This window comes from Lipophrys pholis (genome assembly GCF_963383615.2).
Source record: "Lipophrys pholis genome assembly, chromosome: 10".
NCBI lineage: Eukaryota > Metazoa > Chordata > Actinopteri > Blenniiformes > Blenniidae > Lipophrys > Lipophrys pholis.
The window spans coordinates 4,495,325-4,515,110 of record NC_137640.1 but is presented as its reverse complement, the minus strand read 5'-3'; the positions used below and the strand labels follow the sequence as shown (position 1 = coordinate 4,515,110).

The following is a 19,786-nucleotide window of genomic DNA, read 5'->3' as shown; positions in this document are numbered from 1 at the left end:
TATTTTGTAACCGCAGTGAAATCAGGAACACATACAAAACCACCACCAAAAAAAAAAAAAGTGTCTCAAAAATGAAAACCCAGACTGGGTCATCTACCACTTTATTTCAAAACACAGTTCTGAAGGAGACATCAAGAATTGATTTTCCAGCTACTTTCTCAGCAATGAGTCGCACTGAGGAAATTCACCACCAAAATATAATTGCATTGCCTTGCGGTCATTTTTAGAGCGATGAAACACTAGAACCAGAAAAATCTTCAAACATTCATTGCCACCATTTCTACGCGGCAAGCAAAGGAAAGCAGCACTCTTATTTTTTTAAGTATTTGGAGACCACGAGGATGAAGCTCTGTACCGAGCTCTTTGACATCCATTAGCTTTGCTGTTGTGTGTGTTGGTCACTCAGAGAATGAAGAGCAGGGTGAATGTGGGGCGGCGCTCCTCTCGCTAGACACAACACGAGCCTATCTGGGCCACTGGGCTACAAAGAACTCCGGCGTATCTCTCGTTCAAGAAACGGAGCATTAGGTCAGCACTGTCGAAATCATGTGAGGTTATGAAAGTGTAAATCGCTGCCATGTAATTAGTGAATAATAACGATTTCATAACCACGTTTTGGTGCGTTTGCCGTCTTTTTGGAAATGGTCCATCATTAGTTGCTTTCTTAGCAACGTAGATTTATGTGCCGGCTGCACATGACAAACATGATCTACTGTGGAATACTAAGTCAACACTATATTTTAATCTCGACCAAGATTTTGTCTAAAAGCAAGAGATTTCTGACCTCCGCCAAGGGTAGACAGATTAACTGCCTTTATTCTTTATTTACTTATTGTGTAGTTTGGTGATCACGTGATTTTATTTCATAATTTGAAAGAACACAATATAAGACAATATATTGCAAAATTAAAAATTTCTATTGTAAGAATTGTTTTGATCCGGATCGACACCAAAATGTAACGGGTTCTTCCTTTGATCAAAATAGACCCGTGTACCAAATGTTATGAAGAGCCGCGCATTAGTTTTTGAGATATGTTCTTTATAGACAAATAAACACGGATGTCCTGTCTGAGGTAAATATCAGGAAAAACCTCATCCTTGATTTCTAAAATTCATAAAACAGAAATACATGGAGCCTTTCGATTTGTTCTTCCTACCTCTTCTTGCGGTGTAGCGCCAACCTGTTACGGTTTCTCTACCTCTACCTCTCCCTCTATTTCATTTAATCAACAGTAAACACAATACCCATGGAGCAGCACATCCATGACTATGGATCAAGAGGAGGACGAGAGAACAGTTAATTACTCCTGTTCAACCAGCAGGCCAACAACACGAGCAGTGTGGTGGAGAAAACAACCAAACATGTCGGATTGTCTTTTCTTCCACCAGTACAGTCAAATCTGTTAGTACAGTAGTTTCATCAGTGATGCGCAACATTAATATAAATCTTGTTGCTGTGTCCTGATGACTATCGAAACTGTGATGCAGTTTTGAAGTATTTCCTCTAGTTTTATGGCATTTTTACACTGTCATAATTCAATATGATTCATAAGTCTGACATCGTAAGCCATCACTGTTACTCCAATGAAGAGCAGCTTCAACAGCATTTCACTCTACTGTGAATTCAAGTAAAAGAAATCCTTAATTAATACAATTCTCCTGACTGCAACATTAAAAATGTCTCACGGTGAGTAGCATTGTTAGGAATTGTTCTTCTCATTGTCATTAGTTTAGCTGTCAGTTTCTTTTAAAAAAACCCAAAAAGTAATATATTTATTCCCTATCTGCAGCCACATTTGCCTGTTTGCCTTTTATATTTAGACTTTCCAAAAATTGTTGTTGTTTTCTTTTCTTTTCTTTTTTTATTTGGGTAATGGTGGATGCTGGTGAATATTTCAATTATACTGGAACTTTAATCACACATTCTTTATAATTCCGTTTCCTGTATGGATATACAATTCACTTCTATAACGAAATAATACCTCTCCATAAACAAAGATGCAAATTCATGGCAGCATCACACATCTCAGTTCTTTGTTTGTTCGCTTGAAATGTTTATTTCGAATATCAAAGCACAAAACAAACTGTTTTCATTTGCATTCAGTGCATTAATAAACATACCACAAATATAGATTTAGGCCAGGTTGTGTGCTTGGCCTCATTATTCATGAAAAGGTCACAATCAGACGCCAAACAAAGCCAAGGTTACACCTGCCCCAGAAAGTTTACTTGGAATGATGCGATTGGCTCATTTACTTTTGTTGTACTGTGTGCTTTCATTTATTTTTAGCTCAATCCACAACACAGCTGTTCCCTGATATTGACATTCCTGGTTGTTTGTTATGATCTCCAGGGCAGCAGGCTGCACATTTGTACTATGTATGGGATGTTGACAAGAGTCAAATATCAGCCCTGTTGTTGCGCAGGCCTGACATTTCACTACCCCGCTGCTTAAGGAGAGCAGAAAAATAACAAAACAAAAGCAAAACAGCCAGTTAATGATAATCCGTCATTTATCCAGAGTATGCTCTATATTGGTCAAGGACCATCTGCAAGACATTCAAGGGCCGTGGTGGCGGGTTTTGTTGGGGGGAAGTATCTGTGTCATATTTTTTCATTCATGGATGTGAATTCTGTTCCACCTCACCCAGATGACACTTCCTCCTCAGCACATATGTACACTTAGACATACATTTTACAAAAGAAAAAAGTGTCCTCTTTCCCTCAATAATACACCGCAAGGGGACAAGAGCGACTGCGAGCGAAATCCAACACCACATGTGACTGTAACGTCACAAAGAACACAAAGTCTGAGCGAATGGCTCACAGTGTGGCACGACTTTTGATATGCAGGTTGGCCCTGGTGGCGGTGTACTTTAAAAATTAAAAGGGCCACTTGTGCTCGGTCTAACAGCATAACTAAAATGTTACACATACAATATTGACCCCAAAAAATATATATTTTTAAATCTTTCGATTTATATATTTATTTTTTAAATACATCCCGGCTACACTGTCTGTCTGAAAATAGCAAATGCAGTAGTTTTATTCGTTCTAACACTTTTATTTAAATAAATTATTTTTGAATAGTGAAGTTAAATGCTTTAATCAACTGCATTCACTGGGAGGAAGTCATGCCTTAGCAAAGGTAAATACATCAAACGAAGGATGGATGGATGGACGGTCCAATGAAGCACCTTGGATTTACTCCTATTTGACTGAAGGAAGTCAAGGAGTGTGAACATAAATGGATGCGTTGCACAAAGCGCTCCTAAAACACCAAAGTAATGAACATTACCAAACAGGAACTGAGACCATTTCGGATCGTCGCTCTGAATCTCAGGACGGTGTGCACGGTGTCGGCTGGCGAACCTTTTGACCAATCGGCCCCTTTGGGATCCGTTGTAGATCGCAGTGTTTGGGAGGGGAGCACACTCCAGTGGTTATTACTCAACATCCACGGTGAGCATCTGTCCGGGCCTGCGGCAGGCTGCTCCTCCGCCCCCCAGAGAGCGATCAGACAGATGAGCAACCTGAGGCTGCGGCATGCACACTGCCAGACGCTCTCCCACAGAGACCAAGCATGGCCACTTCACAAACGTACCGTTCAAGCATAAGAAACTCCACTCATGATTCGTTCAGCCAGGGCCGCCTTGAGTCTGGGTGAATCGCACGTTCGATGTATGGAGAGCTCTTATTTACAGTGGCGGCTGGTCGATAGAGGCCGCCGGGGCACACAAACAGAAATATGTTGAGAATTCTGCGAACGGGTCCAGGTTTGTTAATGTTTAGAAATGTTCAGATACAACCATATTTGTTAATGACTGGAAATCTAAGTGCTTAAAAAAAAAGCAGTTTATTTTTCACTGTCAAAGCTTTCTAAAATGTTTTCAAAGATTACATTGATGTGTTGTTTGACAATGTACCTGACGTACTTTTTTTGTTTTCCCTAAACTCAGACTAACTGTCATTTCAAGTAAACAAGCCACAAAACACATTCAGTTCCTAAAAGGGACTAATGAAGCATCTGCTTGTATTTGTTTACTAGTATGTTAATTAATGTCTATATTATGTGTGTGTGTTTTAAAATGATAGTCCATATTTTCATTTTAAATATATAAATTATAATGAAGATGCAGTGAAGAATATAACCCCATTCCTCATTTAAGCAACTCTGAAAATGACATATCAAAGGCAAAGTAACCTCGTTTTTTAATTTTAGATTTCCAATCAAAACTCTTATTATTTCAACCTTCAATCACAAAACTTTCCCAGCGAGTCATTTCACCGTCAACCATTTGTTTCAAGTCTCGGATTTCCTGCTCATAGCCGAGTCACCATTCAGAGCAGAGGACCTTCAGAGAAAAAAAAAAACAACAACAAACAAACAGGCTGATGTAATGCCAGTAAATCATGTCAGACACTTCCTGAGGCTCTGACCTTTTTCTTATTCCGTCTCACCTCATCCAAAACATACTGTACAGGCGTTGAGCAGCACAAACAAACAAGTTGGCGGAAAACACTCAGGGACTGAATGTGATTGCCTCCGCCGTGTTTTCGTCGCCTCCTCCTGCGTCGCCTCCTCCTGCGTCGAGTCGCACACACGGCTGTGAGGAAGCTTACCCACGATTGATTTCTTTTTTGCTTTCACTGCATGCATGTTGCACACACGCATCCGTAGCAAATCGAGCAATCTGGAAGGGAAGTAGGTGGTGCAGTGAAGCTGCTCACTGCGCTCGTTCTGCAGCGCGGCGTTTGCGCCCTTAGTCATTTAGTTGTGCTCATTGCAAATCGCCTCCTCAACACGAAGCGATTTTAACAGCCGGTTAATGATTCACAAGGGGAACGAAGAGGTTTTTTTCTCCACGTCAGAGAGTTCAAATATCCGCAATATTACAATATTAATGTGTTTTTCTTCCCCTAAAAGTTGTAGTCATCATTTGTATTCTAAAGTATCAGCAGAAATAACTATACTCCATTTGAATTCTAACTCTTCCAGAGTATGATGGGGATTATGATATTGTGAAGAAATTAATTTTATTAAAACGTTTTATTGAAAAGTTTTACAAACTCATATTTTTCATAAAACACTGGCATTGTGGAATTTAACCATAATTACTTGATTTGAGGGCTCCCAAGGTGGAACTTTTCGAAAATGGTCCGACTGCATCGCCATGGAAACTGAGGAAAAATGCAACTTTCCTTAGTTCTTCTGCAAATGCTGCACATGACTCCCAGTCCGTATTCTCCTGGGACTTGGTAGTTTTATAGATGGGAGTCACCCGGAATAGCAATGCAACTCCGTCTCCTGTCTATACGAATGTCCGTGTACTCGCTATTGTTAAATGTTTATCGCACATTGTTTTCTGCACGTTTGTGTGTGAGATTTCATTACCAACACAAACAACAGCGCCAACTTGTGGCCTGGCATGGTAACGACATTGTTTTCGGCCTGTACATGAACATCATTTTCAAAACGTTGCCATGTAAACGAAAAACTCTTTCCAAATAAAAAAAGCAAAAACATGTTTGGACTTGAAACGTCACGTAAACGGGGCCTAATGCTGATGCTACTCAAAGTCAGCTACTTTACATGAGCTTATGTTCTGTAATCATAAACTTTTGTTCTGCATTGTATCATATTGAATTGTTGGTTTTTCTTTTTTACAATGAATGAAATAAACTTAAACGTAATGCCATGTGTTCAGTTAAATAGTTATACCTCAGACTTAGGCTCAATGAGCAAGACATCGTGCATTATTTCCAACACTACTTAACTAAATATCAAAACTGCAGATGTTTTTTTGACTTCCATATGCAGTGGAGTGTATATGCACAATGGTGTCTTTATCATGTACACTTGTGCGACTGACATATGATCCAGTACAACAGATCTGCCGTAAATACAACCCATATTTAAACGATAATGTTCCATTTTGCTTTAGACTGTCAAAGAGGTACACCTGTATCGGTGTAGTTTCCAGCTTTGTGGAGCTGGACTGCATTATGTTGAGATGCCCTCTGATATTCTGCCCCTCTCATGGAAATGTATGAGGTGACTGTGGGGATGTGAGTCTAATCCTTTTTTCCATCTGATAAACTCTTGTTCCACTTTTGGAAGTGCTGTGGTTATCATCATCATCATCATCATCATCATCATCAGCATCATCAGCATCATCATCATCAGCACCTTGACCTACTTTATATGCTAATGGCATCTTCTCAATGTGACAAGAAAAGGAATAATTTGCCATCGGGGTGTAATTTAGCATCAAAAGCCCATTATCTCCCATCGTCAGTCGTTATTCGCCTTGGCTGCTCTGTTTCCAACATGGGGGTGATAGTAGGGGAATCAGGCACTTCATCTGATTTGTCATTTTCTCACTGACGACGGTGTTTTGGAAAACAGCCTAAAAGCATCCCCCCGAGGAGAAGATGATCCCAGCGCTACAATCTCAGAACCCACGTGGAGGTTGGCTGTGAATGAAACACGCTGAGCTGAAGATGGGCTTTTTGTCCATGACAGCTGAGCCCCAAATGAAAAGAACACGTCTTCACCGGGCTGAAGATGGGAAGCCTGTGGAGATGGAGGGCTTTCAGCTTTAGGTGGCATGAGGTGAGTGATACGGGCAGGACTCGCTCACGTAGAGATTTACTGTTTGGTGTCCCAGACTGGCCGCAGCCCTCAATCTGTCCCAGTGAGACGTGACCTTTTACTTAAGGCTCTTTCATTCGGGTTGATGTCGGTTCTGGTTTATCCGGATTGTTCTGTGCCGCATTTCCATCATGCCATTCAATATTTTGGTACGACACACAAGATATAGTGTGCTTTAGTTTCAAAGATAAATCATAAAAATCCCTCCTAGACCGACCTGGCTAATGATATTAGTCTCCATGTAAATGTAAAAAATCTGAGTTCTAATTTCCAGTGCCAATAACATTGTAACTGTGCCTGTGTACTCTGTGCAAAAGGGGAAAAAAAGAAATTCTTCAAATCACTGACTAACCTAAACCCCAATTTAGACACTGTACCACCGAGATTAAAAGAAATATGTTCCCATGCAAAGAAATATACCTCTAAAGTCATTCATTCATTGACCTCTTGGCTACAACTTAACTGTGCAACAGTTCATTGGAAAGATTTCAACCATTTCTCAATTAACTTACCTGGCAAAATAAAGGTCAAATAAATAAATAAATGTTTTATTGTCTTACCTAATCCCAATATTGTCGTTGAATGACAGAATCTACCCAAAGTTGCCCCCAATGATGTGTGAGCAATTTCCATGGTAGCTGTCACACGATCAGTGTGTGAGAGTAAATACATGTAAAGTCCAGTAAATATATATTTATTGAGCTCATAGTGAACATGGGTGTTTATTTTTATGAAGATTGTCGTGTTCAACTATTATGTATCGCCTTTATCAGACTTGAGAAAATGATGGCGCTGACACAGTAGTGTGTTTAATCCATGTGACATAAGAGGGACTGTATATTCACAACAAATGTAAATCCCACACTGGGATGTTAACGCCTGTCATTATCGTCTAGCGAGACAATAATTCAAAACCTGTAATGTGAATTGAGACATTTGTGTTTAGATTTTTGCTAATAATTGTTTGATAAAAACAAAAATATGCAGCGTTTTATGCTGCAAATGTTTTTCCAGGCATTTTGTTGAGCTTCACAGTGTTATGAATCTTAGTTATTTCCCTCTACAGGACAAAGTAGCTGTTTTGTGTGATTTTTTAGTTAGAAGTAAATAGATCATATAAATAAAAGGACTGCAGCCTTTAATACTATGTAGTTTAATGTTACAATGTTCAGAATAACCCTGTATGGACAACATTTACTGATAAGTTCAAAGAAAAGTAGAAATGGATTTAATTTGTGTTACGAAGTGCAACTGCTCGATAAGAATTTTCTAGATGGAACATATAATAATAAGAATAATAACTGTTGAAACAGTCACATAATACCTGATAGAGCACAGCAAATAATAAACAAATGAATAAAAATTTGAATGACAACTGCATCAAAAGAACATATGAAATAGATTGGTTAAACTTTACTCCAAATAAGTCATTAAACCGTTTCATTAAGGGCCATTCTGAAAGAGGTTAGGGAGCTTGCACATGTCCTCAGGCCCTGAGGTCTCACTGCAGTGGGACACAAGCTGCATGGCACTGTGGGAACCCTCAAGAGGACATGAGGTTATGATCAAACAGGGTAAGCATAATGCAATTCATTCATAAAACAAGCACAAAGTCTCTAAATAAAGCTTTTGTCAAATCCTGCGTGTATTTTTACTTTGAGGGCTGAGGACAGCCTGGGGAGCGCTACAGACAACAAATGCTGAACACTTATGACTATATTAGTCTCGGTTGTGTCCCCGGATAGTAAGACACTTTGCACTTCTTAAGCAGCTCGCAAAATACATAATCAATAGATTGTGGTGTATAAAGAGATCTATAACATGGCATATTGAACCGTATGTTGCTTATACAGGTTCGTGTATGCACACAAGCACACGCGGAAGAAATGATTTCGAAAAGTTTTAGTTCCCTTTCTTTGCAAATACTGGACAGATATTTTTGTTACCCTGCCAGGAGTTACAGGGAAGCAAACTGAATATTTATTTTCCATTCTACTGTCATTCATTGCTAGAATGAAGAGGAAAAATAGCATAAAAATAAACTGCAAAAATATATTTTTTTAAATATGATCATGATGTGATATTCAAACTTCCTTTTTTTTGTCCTACTTAATGTACATGTGTATTCCAGGAACTGTCAGCAGATCACAGACGAAGAGCAAAACCACAAAGTAGGAGATTGTAACAGAAATATTTCACCCTATCCCGTTAATTATGTCAAGGCCGCATTAGTAACATGAAACACCCTCTCCTTTTAATAAATTCCATTTCAATCCTCTTTCTAGGACTCAGAAATAGGTGGACACTCCCGGCTTATCTCAGAAAGACCGCTATCCAAACTCAATATTAAGCGCAGCACTGTTTTCACCAGACAGCGAGTCTGTTTGCGGCGGCCATTTATCCTACAGATATTTTTGTATGCGGAAATTCCATCCTGGGAATATGTAGGAGGACTTATCTGTAAGGGTAGAACAGCCCGAGGCTGTCACCACACAGCTGATTTAATCATAGTTAGACGTTTCCAAGAAGTCAAAAAATCTCTCACAGCTTAATCTTACCTATTGGCTATGTGGCATGCGTCTGTGTGAAAATGGATTTTCAACAGCAATAGTTTATTCAGACTGTGGTTTTTTTCATTATATTTTTTAAATGTACAAATCCTGAAAACACTACTGTACTGAGATACCACCAGCTCATCTCGTGTATATACGTACATATATGAAATATCATTTAATAAGGGTGTATACATTGGAAAACTCATGGCATAAAAGTTTGTTTTATGAATTTAAAAAAGCAGCGGTTTAAACTCAAAAGACATTCACACGCCAACAGTGACAGCACATCAAACTGAGCTTCAGCCTTCAACGAGATGGTGGAACAACGTTTGGGATTTAGCTTTTACACGGCTGTGGCATCGCTAAGGCAATCCCCAAATCACTTTACATTGTACATTGGGTCAAACCTACAAGAAACACCCAGAGCCTGATTCATTAAAGGTGCATATAAATACAGGTGCAAACTATACAGGTGCAGACGACATGCAAAATAACACACTCAATTTAACACACGACCCAAATATGCATCACTTCCATTACTTTATAACAGCTTTTCCCATCGTGATGAGGGATTTTATTCTCAGCTGGATTCACATGACTTTTCTTTCAACATTTTAACTTCTCTTTTGCATGTAGCACTATAGTTTTGTTCTTTGTTTTAAGCCATATATGCAGTTTTATTTCTTCTTGGTGGTGTTGGCACTGCAAACTTCACTGCATTGAATCAGTGGTAAAGTGTCGTCAGGCTCTGCAAAGTCCTTTGACCTCCACATACAATTCAAGCCCGTGAATTCATTCCAAGTATGTAGACAAAGTAAAAAGCAAAAGCAAAACCATCTGAACTAGAAGATGAATGACTGGATGGATCACATACAATTTAAACCACGATTAAAAGCTAAATCAATAAAGAGATGAATAAATAAGCGCGGTTAGGGTAAAGTGATGAATCGTTTATTGGAGTAACAATTACATCTGTTATTCTTGCTCTTGTATTATTTCCAATTTTAAGATCTTATATTCTCTTGATAATCTTTATTCATCCATCTACAACATGCGTTCTATTTAATTTGTGTCAACTGAAACATTCAGTTTTAAGGATTTAATATTAGCCCTTTGAATTAATTTAAATATAAAGGACACAGTCATGTAAGCGCACTCCACTGCAATTTGATCAGCAGTTGTATGCGAATGAGCGTCGGATTTTCAACATATACTGTAGTATGTCCCAGTTTAACGGTTTTTGAGCTGCTGGTATGACATCAGTGTGTTAGTTCAGTGGCGCGCACACTCCTGTGTGATGTGAGCATCAGCTGGTTCCAAGGACGGCGATCCCACAGCTCTCTGAGAAGCGCTCCGTTCAACATCGTGATACAGGATATTTCTCTTTCACCTTCACTCGTTCATTGTCTCATTTCCGGCCGTGTCACCGGGGTCGATGGGAGTGTGCTGACATCACAGTGGGGGTGTGAGAGTGGGCCGCCGCATTCCCCCAGGCTCTTCAGGGAAAAAAAACTTTGTTCTCAGGTGGCAACGGATGGTGCAATTACATCCTCCAGACACACACACACACACACACACACACACACACACACACACACACACACACACACACACACACACACACACACACACACACAGACACACACACACACACACACACACACACACACACACACACAATAGATGGAGACAGGTTAGGTAATCCCTGCGTGGTTATCTTCCCTTTCAGAGACATTCTATATTAGCTGGCTTAACCGAATCAGTAAAGCGCGGCGCTTCGGTACATGGTGAGCTCTCTTAATAAATGCTTGTGCATCACAGGCAGCGTCCTCTGTGTTTCCTGTTTCGCTTGCTCTTTACTCTGGACCCGGATACTTTAAGGGTCATTTGTTGTTTTTGTTTTGATAAATGACTCGTGGGACTTGCCGTGCCAACAATGACTCATTTCTGTGTTTACGAGGCCTTCACGGGTTTTTTGGCAGTCGTCCGTTTCGACTAAAGGTTCAGTAAAGAATACAATAATTATCCGATAAAAACACTACCCTTCCTCAGCTTCCACGTCTGAGATTACACAGTCATCAAATGGCCACAAATGATCACTTGTGAGATTAATACGCTTAATATTTCACATTCTGCTTTTTCATTATCCGGTTGACTTTTGGAATTGTTTGTTCCTGTCTGTCATGGATCTAATCATTTCAAGTGTGGACAAATAGGAAATAGCAAAGAGGAGCAGAGGTAAAAAAACTGATTATTTCAGGAAAACAGTGAAGTCTGAAAACACTTCTGATATCTTATACAAAATAATACAACTTTGTAGCATCGGGAATAGTCTGATCCATTTTACTGCCTGTGGATCAGTGGAAGTGTGTCCATTAAATGACTTTAAAACTCTTAAAACAAGATTTGTCACACACTTGAATTTACATACAAAAGAAAAATTGAAATGCATGTCGCACTTCTTAGTGAAGATGGAAGTCATATATACAATCCCGCCACTGAAAAATGTCTCAGAGCTATTTTAAGTTGTATAAATTACCACTTGCGCATTCATACAACTGAATATGGGCATTCAAAAATGTATTATTTTTTCTAAAGTCTCTCACATGAATTTATCCTATATTATCTCTTTTTAATTTCATTTTATCTCTCTCAAACATTAATAACCAATCTTATCAAACCAATCAAATGCATTTTAAAACCTCAGTAAAGCGGAGCTGCTAATTGTCACATTGAGAGTGAAAGACACATAATTAACTTTTTGTTTATGTCAGACTTCTTTAGTAATTGTGCATTGAACTGTTTTGTTGTTGGGATCCGTTGGTAAAGAGAACAAATTGGTTGAGGTTTGGCAGGTTAAAGCTTTTTATAAAAAAAATTTTACTTGAGGCATTTTTCATTTCTGTGGGTGCAATGGCACTAATGGTTTAAAGTAAACTGGATTAAAGCTAGACAGCTATATGTGTGTGTGGACGTAAATGCTTAATTAAACTGATGTTTTCAGTGACGTATCTTTTTTTGAACTGATCCCTGTCTGAGCGTCTCTGCGTTGGATGTTCTCCTCTCTGATTGTTCCTGTGTCTTCTTCAAAAGTACTCTGTTACTTTAACCTTGGAAAGGTTTCAGGACCTTTGTTGTGATTCATCTGTCCTCCCTCTTGTGTGCGGGCTCTGTCACATGCTGTCTACGTTCATAACGAGGAAGAATCCACTCGGTGTTTAACCCACATAAAAATTTTAAATCAGTCGGCGTCAACACAGATGACGGACAGCGGCTCAGAATAATTATTATTCCGTTGTGCGGACATTCAGGAACAGAGATCTGGAAGTTGTGTTCAGCTGAAGAGCAACATATTCAAAAGATAGAACATTTCTGTAATGTATTTACTTGCCGTTGAAGATAAAACAATACTGTGGCTCATTTCATATGTGTTGTTGTTTCAATGACAAATCTAAAATTAGGAGGGGCTGACTTGATAAGAATAGCTGCACTATTGTTTCTGTCCAGCCAAGTATCTTTGATTAGAAATGTGTTTTGTTTTCCTGTTCGAGACCAAATGTTTAATGTGCTGGACGTGTTATCATTACTCTTGCTATTTGAGCCACAGTTTGGAGGACAAGAAACTGCTTTTAAATCTGATAAGTCTGCATAACCACCAACTTCTTTCTCTTTGCTGTTTAGTTTCTCTTTTTCTATTATTAATCACAACTGGCATTGAAGAAAAAGTTCCTGGCTTATCCTGGAAGCGGTTGTACACATCATCATCCATCAAGCCTGGACCCGATACTAATCATGTAGTCACAACATTTTGTTCACTCTAACGCTTATCACTTTAGAGCGACAGAGGTTGTATCCATTAAGAGGCGAGCAAAGTTTTGTTGGAGCCAGAGATGTTTTCATATATGGTGGGGGAGAAGGCACTGTGGAGGAAGATCTACGGATGGGAAGATGGGTGTCAGGTGGGAAATGGGTTTTGTCCCAGGTGTAACCAGTTCCTTCATCTGCTCATGAAACCAGGATCCTTCCAGGTCTTCATGTTGTTGTAGTAGGGTGAGATGAGGGTTGAAGCCTCTTCCTCTTAAGCACTTTGCATTCCATTATAATAGATGGGATGCAAAATTACATATTTGGATAAAAAAAAAAAAGCTTTTCAATAAATATGTGTTTTAGTCTCACCATTTTCCCTTTTTACTTCAGTTAAATTCAATTTTATTTATATTGCACTAAATACATTTTCATGGCATTTCGTCATTTCATGGCACATTTTACAGAGAATAAAACAATCTGACATGAACAAGCAGGAAAAGAAGAACTCCCTCTTAACAGGAAGAAAGCTGACTAAGGTCTTGTCCACATTAGTCAAAACGATCTTCATTCTCCCGGTTGTTGTTTTTACGCCCTCTCATGACTCAAAATGATGTAGTACCTATACCAGGCCTATAGGGGGCACTCTGTAACTCTGTCACAAAAATACACCAAAAACTGAAAAGAAGAAGACACGTATTTGAGAAATCCAACATCTCGCCATATTAAATCAAATAGCATCAGTAGCTTCTGCAACTCCACCTGGAGCATCTTGTCCGCCATTGTTGTTGTTGTTGTTGTTGTTGTTGTTGTTGTTAAGTGATGTCACAGAAAAAGTGGTACGATGGGGTGATGGCATCATTGGTTTTTAGCATATGTGCATCTCGCCCATCCACACTTCAAAGCTGAGGTGGCGTCTTCAAATTTCTCCACTCTGGAACCTGATGTCTTGAAAAACAAAACAGTTTTGTGGCTCCTAAAACGTTGCGCCGATGAACAGTCAGGCAAAAACGATGCGGTTCCATGAAGCAGCCTTGTGTGGACGGTGCTTAAGATGTGGATAGTTTCTGTAGAATGGGAAAGTTTTCACTGATCTGGGTGGAGGTTTAGGGATGAGGGAGAGAAGCACAAGATAGATTGTCAGTAGAGACTCAAACCCTGGTTCGTGTTGGAGGTTTTATATTTGTTCAATCGGCATAAATTGAAATCCATGGTCAGTATTGATTGTTGGAATAAGTTGTTTGTTTGTCTGTTTATTTAAACATCTGCTGTGTGACATTGCTAATATAGTGTATTTCAGCAACAACACCTTTCATATTGCTTTACATTAAAAAAAAATGTAAATGAAAAGGAACACATTTTTTATACATTTTTCATATCCATTTTCACAATTATTTATATTTCAAGATTTCCTAATGAGTGGTGTGCCTTTAATAGTTCTTTTTCATTTGTCACACAGCCCCGCTCCTTCTCAATACCTCGAAATGCCCAAGGGTGTAAGGTTACGTAACTGCTGCATTACAATGTTTCCTCTGTCGATTGGAAAAGTGGTTGAAGGTCTTTTATTGCTTTGATTTCATAATTACATCCAGCTGCTCCCCGTCTTGTTTTGGTTTTGTATTTGTTGTTGCAGAGTGAAATTCATTAGCAATTTTGCATTAGTCAACCAACTCGTCTGTTTTGGAAAAGCGCCCGCCAGCAGCTGTGTGGTAAAAGCACAGCAAGCTGCTGTTTATGTCTGCCGCTCCTGGGTCGTGTGTTGCCCGAGATTATCTGCCGTTCTTTTAATCCGACTTATGACAAACAAATCGCAGATAAGCAAGTCGCAGCTCCCCATATGGGAAGCAGTCGCACTTTATCTTTATTGTGTTTAACAGCTGGCTGTGCATCCAGTCAGCTTACAGTAATGTAATTATACAGAGTGAATATTGAGTTTCCTTCCCATCATTCACTGAATACCTTTATCGGGCTCGGAGGGTGCGATTGTCTATTGCCAGAAAACTATGACACATAGACAAAGCACAGGAGACGGGAAGCAATTTAACCGCGCAGGATGTTCAAATGGCCCCGAACAATTACTCTTTTTTTTTTTTTTTTAAAGCAAATGAAAGTCTGAAGTCTTTGTATTCACCTGTACAGAGGTTGTGTTTATCATTACCACATTTATGCATGTGTCATCTAAAAGCCTCTATTTGAGTAGATTTCATGTCTAGTTGCTAATTTACTGATGCAAAAAAGCAGATTTTAGATTGCCTGGCTCAACCACATTTCTAGACGACTTCTGTCTCTTTCATTTTGTTTTCGAACCCTTCATAAAGAAATCCCTGAAATATTTTTCAATATATAAAGCTGAAGGTGTTGTTGAAGGATATTTGCTTCCACCCCTTTAAAGTAAATATGAACAGATCCACCAATCATGTCATCAAATCTCTTAAAAAAGTGACCAAATCAGAATTTCTATCGATCTCTAAAGAAAAATGCATCTTTTATGAGGAAGACAAGTATTTTCATAGTTGAACTTCAATACGAGTGGCAGATGAAATTGTGACCACGCTGTGGCCCAGATTACACGTTTCCCGTGACAACACCTAAAAAAAAAACGAAATAGAAAAAAAAAGTGCGTCTACACTGCAGCAGCAGACACACTGACAACGATGTAGTTATTATGCCGGGCCATGGGAGGGCGCTGTTGCTTATTGTAATGAAACCACACAGACTTGTGTGCAGAGAACCATACGCTATAAAAGTGAAGAAAACGGAGAGAACCCGACATTCGTATGGACTGATGACGAATCGGATGCTATCAGGTGAGTCTCAACTGTAAAACTAATGATATGGACGATAAAACTGGAATACGGACGGCGAGTCGTACCACAAGGGGGCCGCCATGTTTGTTTACAGGCGGATGAGCAGAAGGAAGGGGAGGGAGGGGGAGAGATGCGCAGTAACAGTGCTCCATAGCCTCCATCAGTCTCTGCAGGAGGGAATAGCAATCGTGAAAGAATCTTTCCACCTTGGGAGCCGGATTAGAAACTTTGTGGATACAGTGCATCCGCACACTGGTGTCGTCTAAACGGACGCAAATAGCAAAGAGAGTTTTGCGGATACACTTGTATTCGTTGACATGTAAACGGGGCCTGTACCTGTTACTCGGGATACGAATAGAAAGTCTATTGTCAGTCCTACAGTGTAACCGAGGGGTTACACTCATTGTCTTCGGTAATCCACAGTACAGCGCATACACCCATCAATGGCTTCTCGGTGAGAGCCAACACAGCCGCATACATCAAACACTACACGTAACGCTACAGATACAGTATTCTCTTACCAACGAGGCAGCTGATCAACAAATACTACAGTGGGCTTTTGTGTCTCCAAACAGTTATGTCATTCTTCCAAAATTCTGCGAATATGTCCCCGGATTGAAATGTAGGATAACTCGTGTTGTAGCAGAACCACGACACAGTCTATGTCTTCTGTTCACATGTACCACTGACGTTACATGGCGCTCAAGACCTTGGTGTTTACGAGCGGCCTTGGTGAAGCTTTTCCAGCTCCCAAAGTAAACCATGTTTTAAAAGACAAACATGTCTGCGGGGGAAAAGAAGCTTCTTTTACTCTGTTCATCACTCATAGCTCTTATTGAACTAAATTTGTTACTGCGGTTGCTTAATGATCCCCGATTTTGGCGTAGATCTTCTTTTCTTGGTTCCTTTTTTGGTGGCATGTAACATAGCTAATACCGTCTTATTACTACTATGTCCCAGTTTGTGATACAGTGAGCGTAATACACCGTATAAAAACAAACAACAACCCCAAAAACAGCCACTTTAACAAAAATATATATATATATATATATATATTAGTAATGTGTTTGTACATGTGTTACTTTTACAAGACTCTTGACAGGACAACAGCAGTTAGGGGACACTGGAAATGCAAAATTTTGGAAAACAGCTTCCAAGGTTGAACTTTTTGAAAATTTCCTTTCTTGAAATGTCAAACTTCTCTGAAACGAAAACACAAAAGTGTTTTCATTTGAAATGCTGTCATGTAATTAGAATTGATGTACGTCTTACACCTCCAAGATATATCACATTTTGTTTCGAACCTCTTAAGTTGTCGTCATTAAGTGTTTTAACTCGGACTTGCTAAAATTCATTTAAACCATTTAAATGATATTAATAGTGATTTATTTACAGTCCAGGCAGTTTATTAAGGCTTCTTGTATTTTCATATTGAAAAGTGCTTAATTTGGGACTCACAACTATTGTCCTTGAGGATTGTAAAGCACAGATCTAAATATCCTTTCTTTTCCCTTTCTCTTTCCGGGCACATGCAGGAAAAACAAAGTGTGAAACGTCAGGGGCTCTTATCATTTCCCCTTATTTCCCCAGCTTCATCCTTGCATCTCTCTCTGTCCCTCCCTCTCCCGCCCCCTCTCGCTCTTTCCCTCTCTCTCCCTCTGATTGGCTGAAAGTGCTGATGACACATCAGAAGCTGAGGAGGCGGCACTATAAAGCCTCTCCTCTCACTCCCTTCAGACACAGACAATCTCGCTCCCCGCTGAGCTCCACTGAACGGACATTTAATCAACCGCCTTGCCGAGACGCCACCCTTACCCGACTGCCCCTCCGCTGCTATGTGCAAAGGACTATCATCTCTGCCTAGCTGCTGCTTGGAAAGGTACATGGAGCTTCATGCAAACAACATGAGCCGCTGATGTTTGGAGGTTATGGGTTATGTGATGGGGAAGAGGACCGCTGCAAAGCGCAACAATATGCATGTGCATGCAAGCATTTCAGGGGCTCAGGGTTTTGTAAATCTTGGCCCTGCACTCAAAGAGGATTCATTCTGTGGAAACGAGGAGTCAAGGTCTTTGTGATTAATGAATGTTTTTTTTTCCTTTTTCTCTTAGGGCCAAGGAGCTAAAAGCAAGACTGGGAAGCATTTTGCTGAAGCCGAACTGGAATCTATCCTGCTGCAAGATAGGGAAAAATAAGTAAGCATCAAACAGATTCTAAATGTCCTATTTGTTTGTGATTTGTTTGCAGTAGATATTAATCAAGTGTAAATCTAACTGTTACTTCTATTTCTCTTTTAAGGCCAACTATGGAAGAATGTCTCAGGTGGAAAGAGTCATTTGAAAAACTCCTGTCCAGCAAATGTAAGCAATTTTTTGCACATGTTGGGATTTCTTCTAACGCACCTTAAATGCACAGGCACAGCCTGCAGTTTTGTCTAGTAACTAATTCAATACCCCCGTCTTTCCTCAGATGGACTGTGCGCCTTCACAGCCTTCCTCGTGTCCGAGTTCAGCGAGGAAAACATCGCATTCTACTTTGCCTGTGAGGATTACAGAAGCACCAAGTTACACGATAAACTACCCGCCAAAGCTCAGAAGATCTACGATGAATTCATCGGCAGTGATGCTCCCCGGGAGGTGAGGAAGCAACAAATATCTAAACTGATGAAACAGGTCGACTGCACACCTCAGAGTTTAATAGAAGAATCGAAATTCCAATGCGTTTCTTCCTCTTGATCTTTTTGTAGGTTAACATCGATCACGAAACCCGAGACATCACCAAAGACAACATGCTGACACCCTCGCCTACTTGTTTCGACCAAGCGCAGCACAAAATCTACATGCTGATGGCCAAAGACTGCTACCCACGCTTCCTCCGCTCCCCGGACTACAGGGACCTTCTGTGTCAAGCCAAGCCGAGCGCCAAGGCCACCAACCAGCCCCAGCAGGACAAGAAGGCGTGAGGTCGCTCTCTCTCGCTCTCGCTCTCTCTCGAAGCGTTTGAGGGATTGTAGTTCGTGTTCACGCCTTAAAAGTTGAGACTGCGCAAGAGAAGAACGGCGAAAGGCGGCTGCATCGCGACGCCGATGCCAGCACTCGTGCAGACGTGGAGGTTTGTCCGGAGTGAAGCCACCCGATGGGGCATGTTCTGTCGACGGCGTCTCCTCGAAGGTCGGAGGGGCAAAAAAGTTTTAGGCGGATGCCTTAAAATTGAAACATAGAGGGTTTGGTGTGCCACGCACACTCACACGCACACGCACACACACACACACACACACACACACACACACACACACACACACACACACACACACACACACACACACACACACACACACACACACACACACACACGTGGAGTTTGGACTTTAGAGTCAAGAGAGGGGAGCTACACCAAAAAAAAAAGATGATTCACAACTTAAGAGAGGAGAAGAACACTTGGAAGATGCACTTTTCTCATGTCATAGACAAACGTTTGTAGTTGTGTTGTGCAATGTTTCTGTCGTTTGTGAAGAACACTTCATGAATTAATATTTATTTGTATTTATTTACCTGCAATATTGTATATCTGTATTCTTTTTGCAAAGACTGGAAAAAAAAAGTACAGTTTAATTTATATAATGATATTTATATTGCATATTGTCATTTTTTTTTACATACCAGAAAAATAAACTAAAAGAAAGTGTGGAAAAATACTGAAATGTGCTGTCCTTCTTGAAGATGTTGTTCAATCATGTTTTGTATGTGTTGTTAAAGATGAGCAGGGGGGAAAAAACAAAACAAAGTCACTACGAACGTTTTTAGCTTAAATAGTGGGTAACTTTAATATCTTCTTTCTCCTATCAACAGTGGTGGAATAATAACATTGTCGGTCAGGTGAACCATACACGTCATTGTTCAAATACCCCGAGTCGGCATGTCTGCTCATCTGACACAGAAACTACAATGATACATTTACAGTCTATC

At 40.0% G+C, this 19,786-nt stretch overlaps 1 protein-coding gene across 1 annotated transcript; it reads left to right on the top strand.

Moving 5' to 3' along the window:
* Nucleotides 1–17,560: 17,560 nt before the first annotated feature.
* LOC308115366 (regulator of G-protein signaling 5-like) lies at nucleotides 17,561–19,159 on the top strand. Its single transcript, XM_080472814.1, has 5 exons — nucleotides 17,561–17,700; nucleotides 17,933–18,016; nucleotides 18,120–18,181; nucleotides 18,291–18,457; nucleotides 18,568–19,159. The coding sequence occupies exons 1-5, from the start codon at nucleotides 17,657–17,659 to the stop codon at nucleotides 18,781–18,783; spliced, it is 573 nt and encodes a 190-aa protein (XP_080328940.1). The 5' UTR covers nucleotides 17,561–17,656; the 3' UTR covers nucleotides 18,784–19,159.
* The last annotated feature ends 627 nt before the right edge of the window (nucleotides 19,160–19,786 follow it).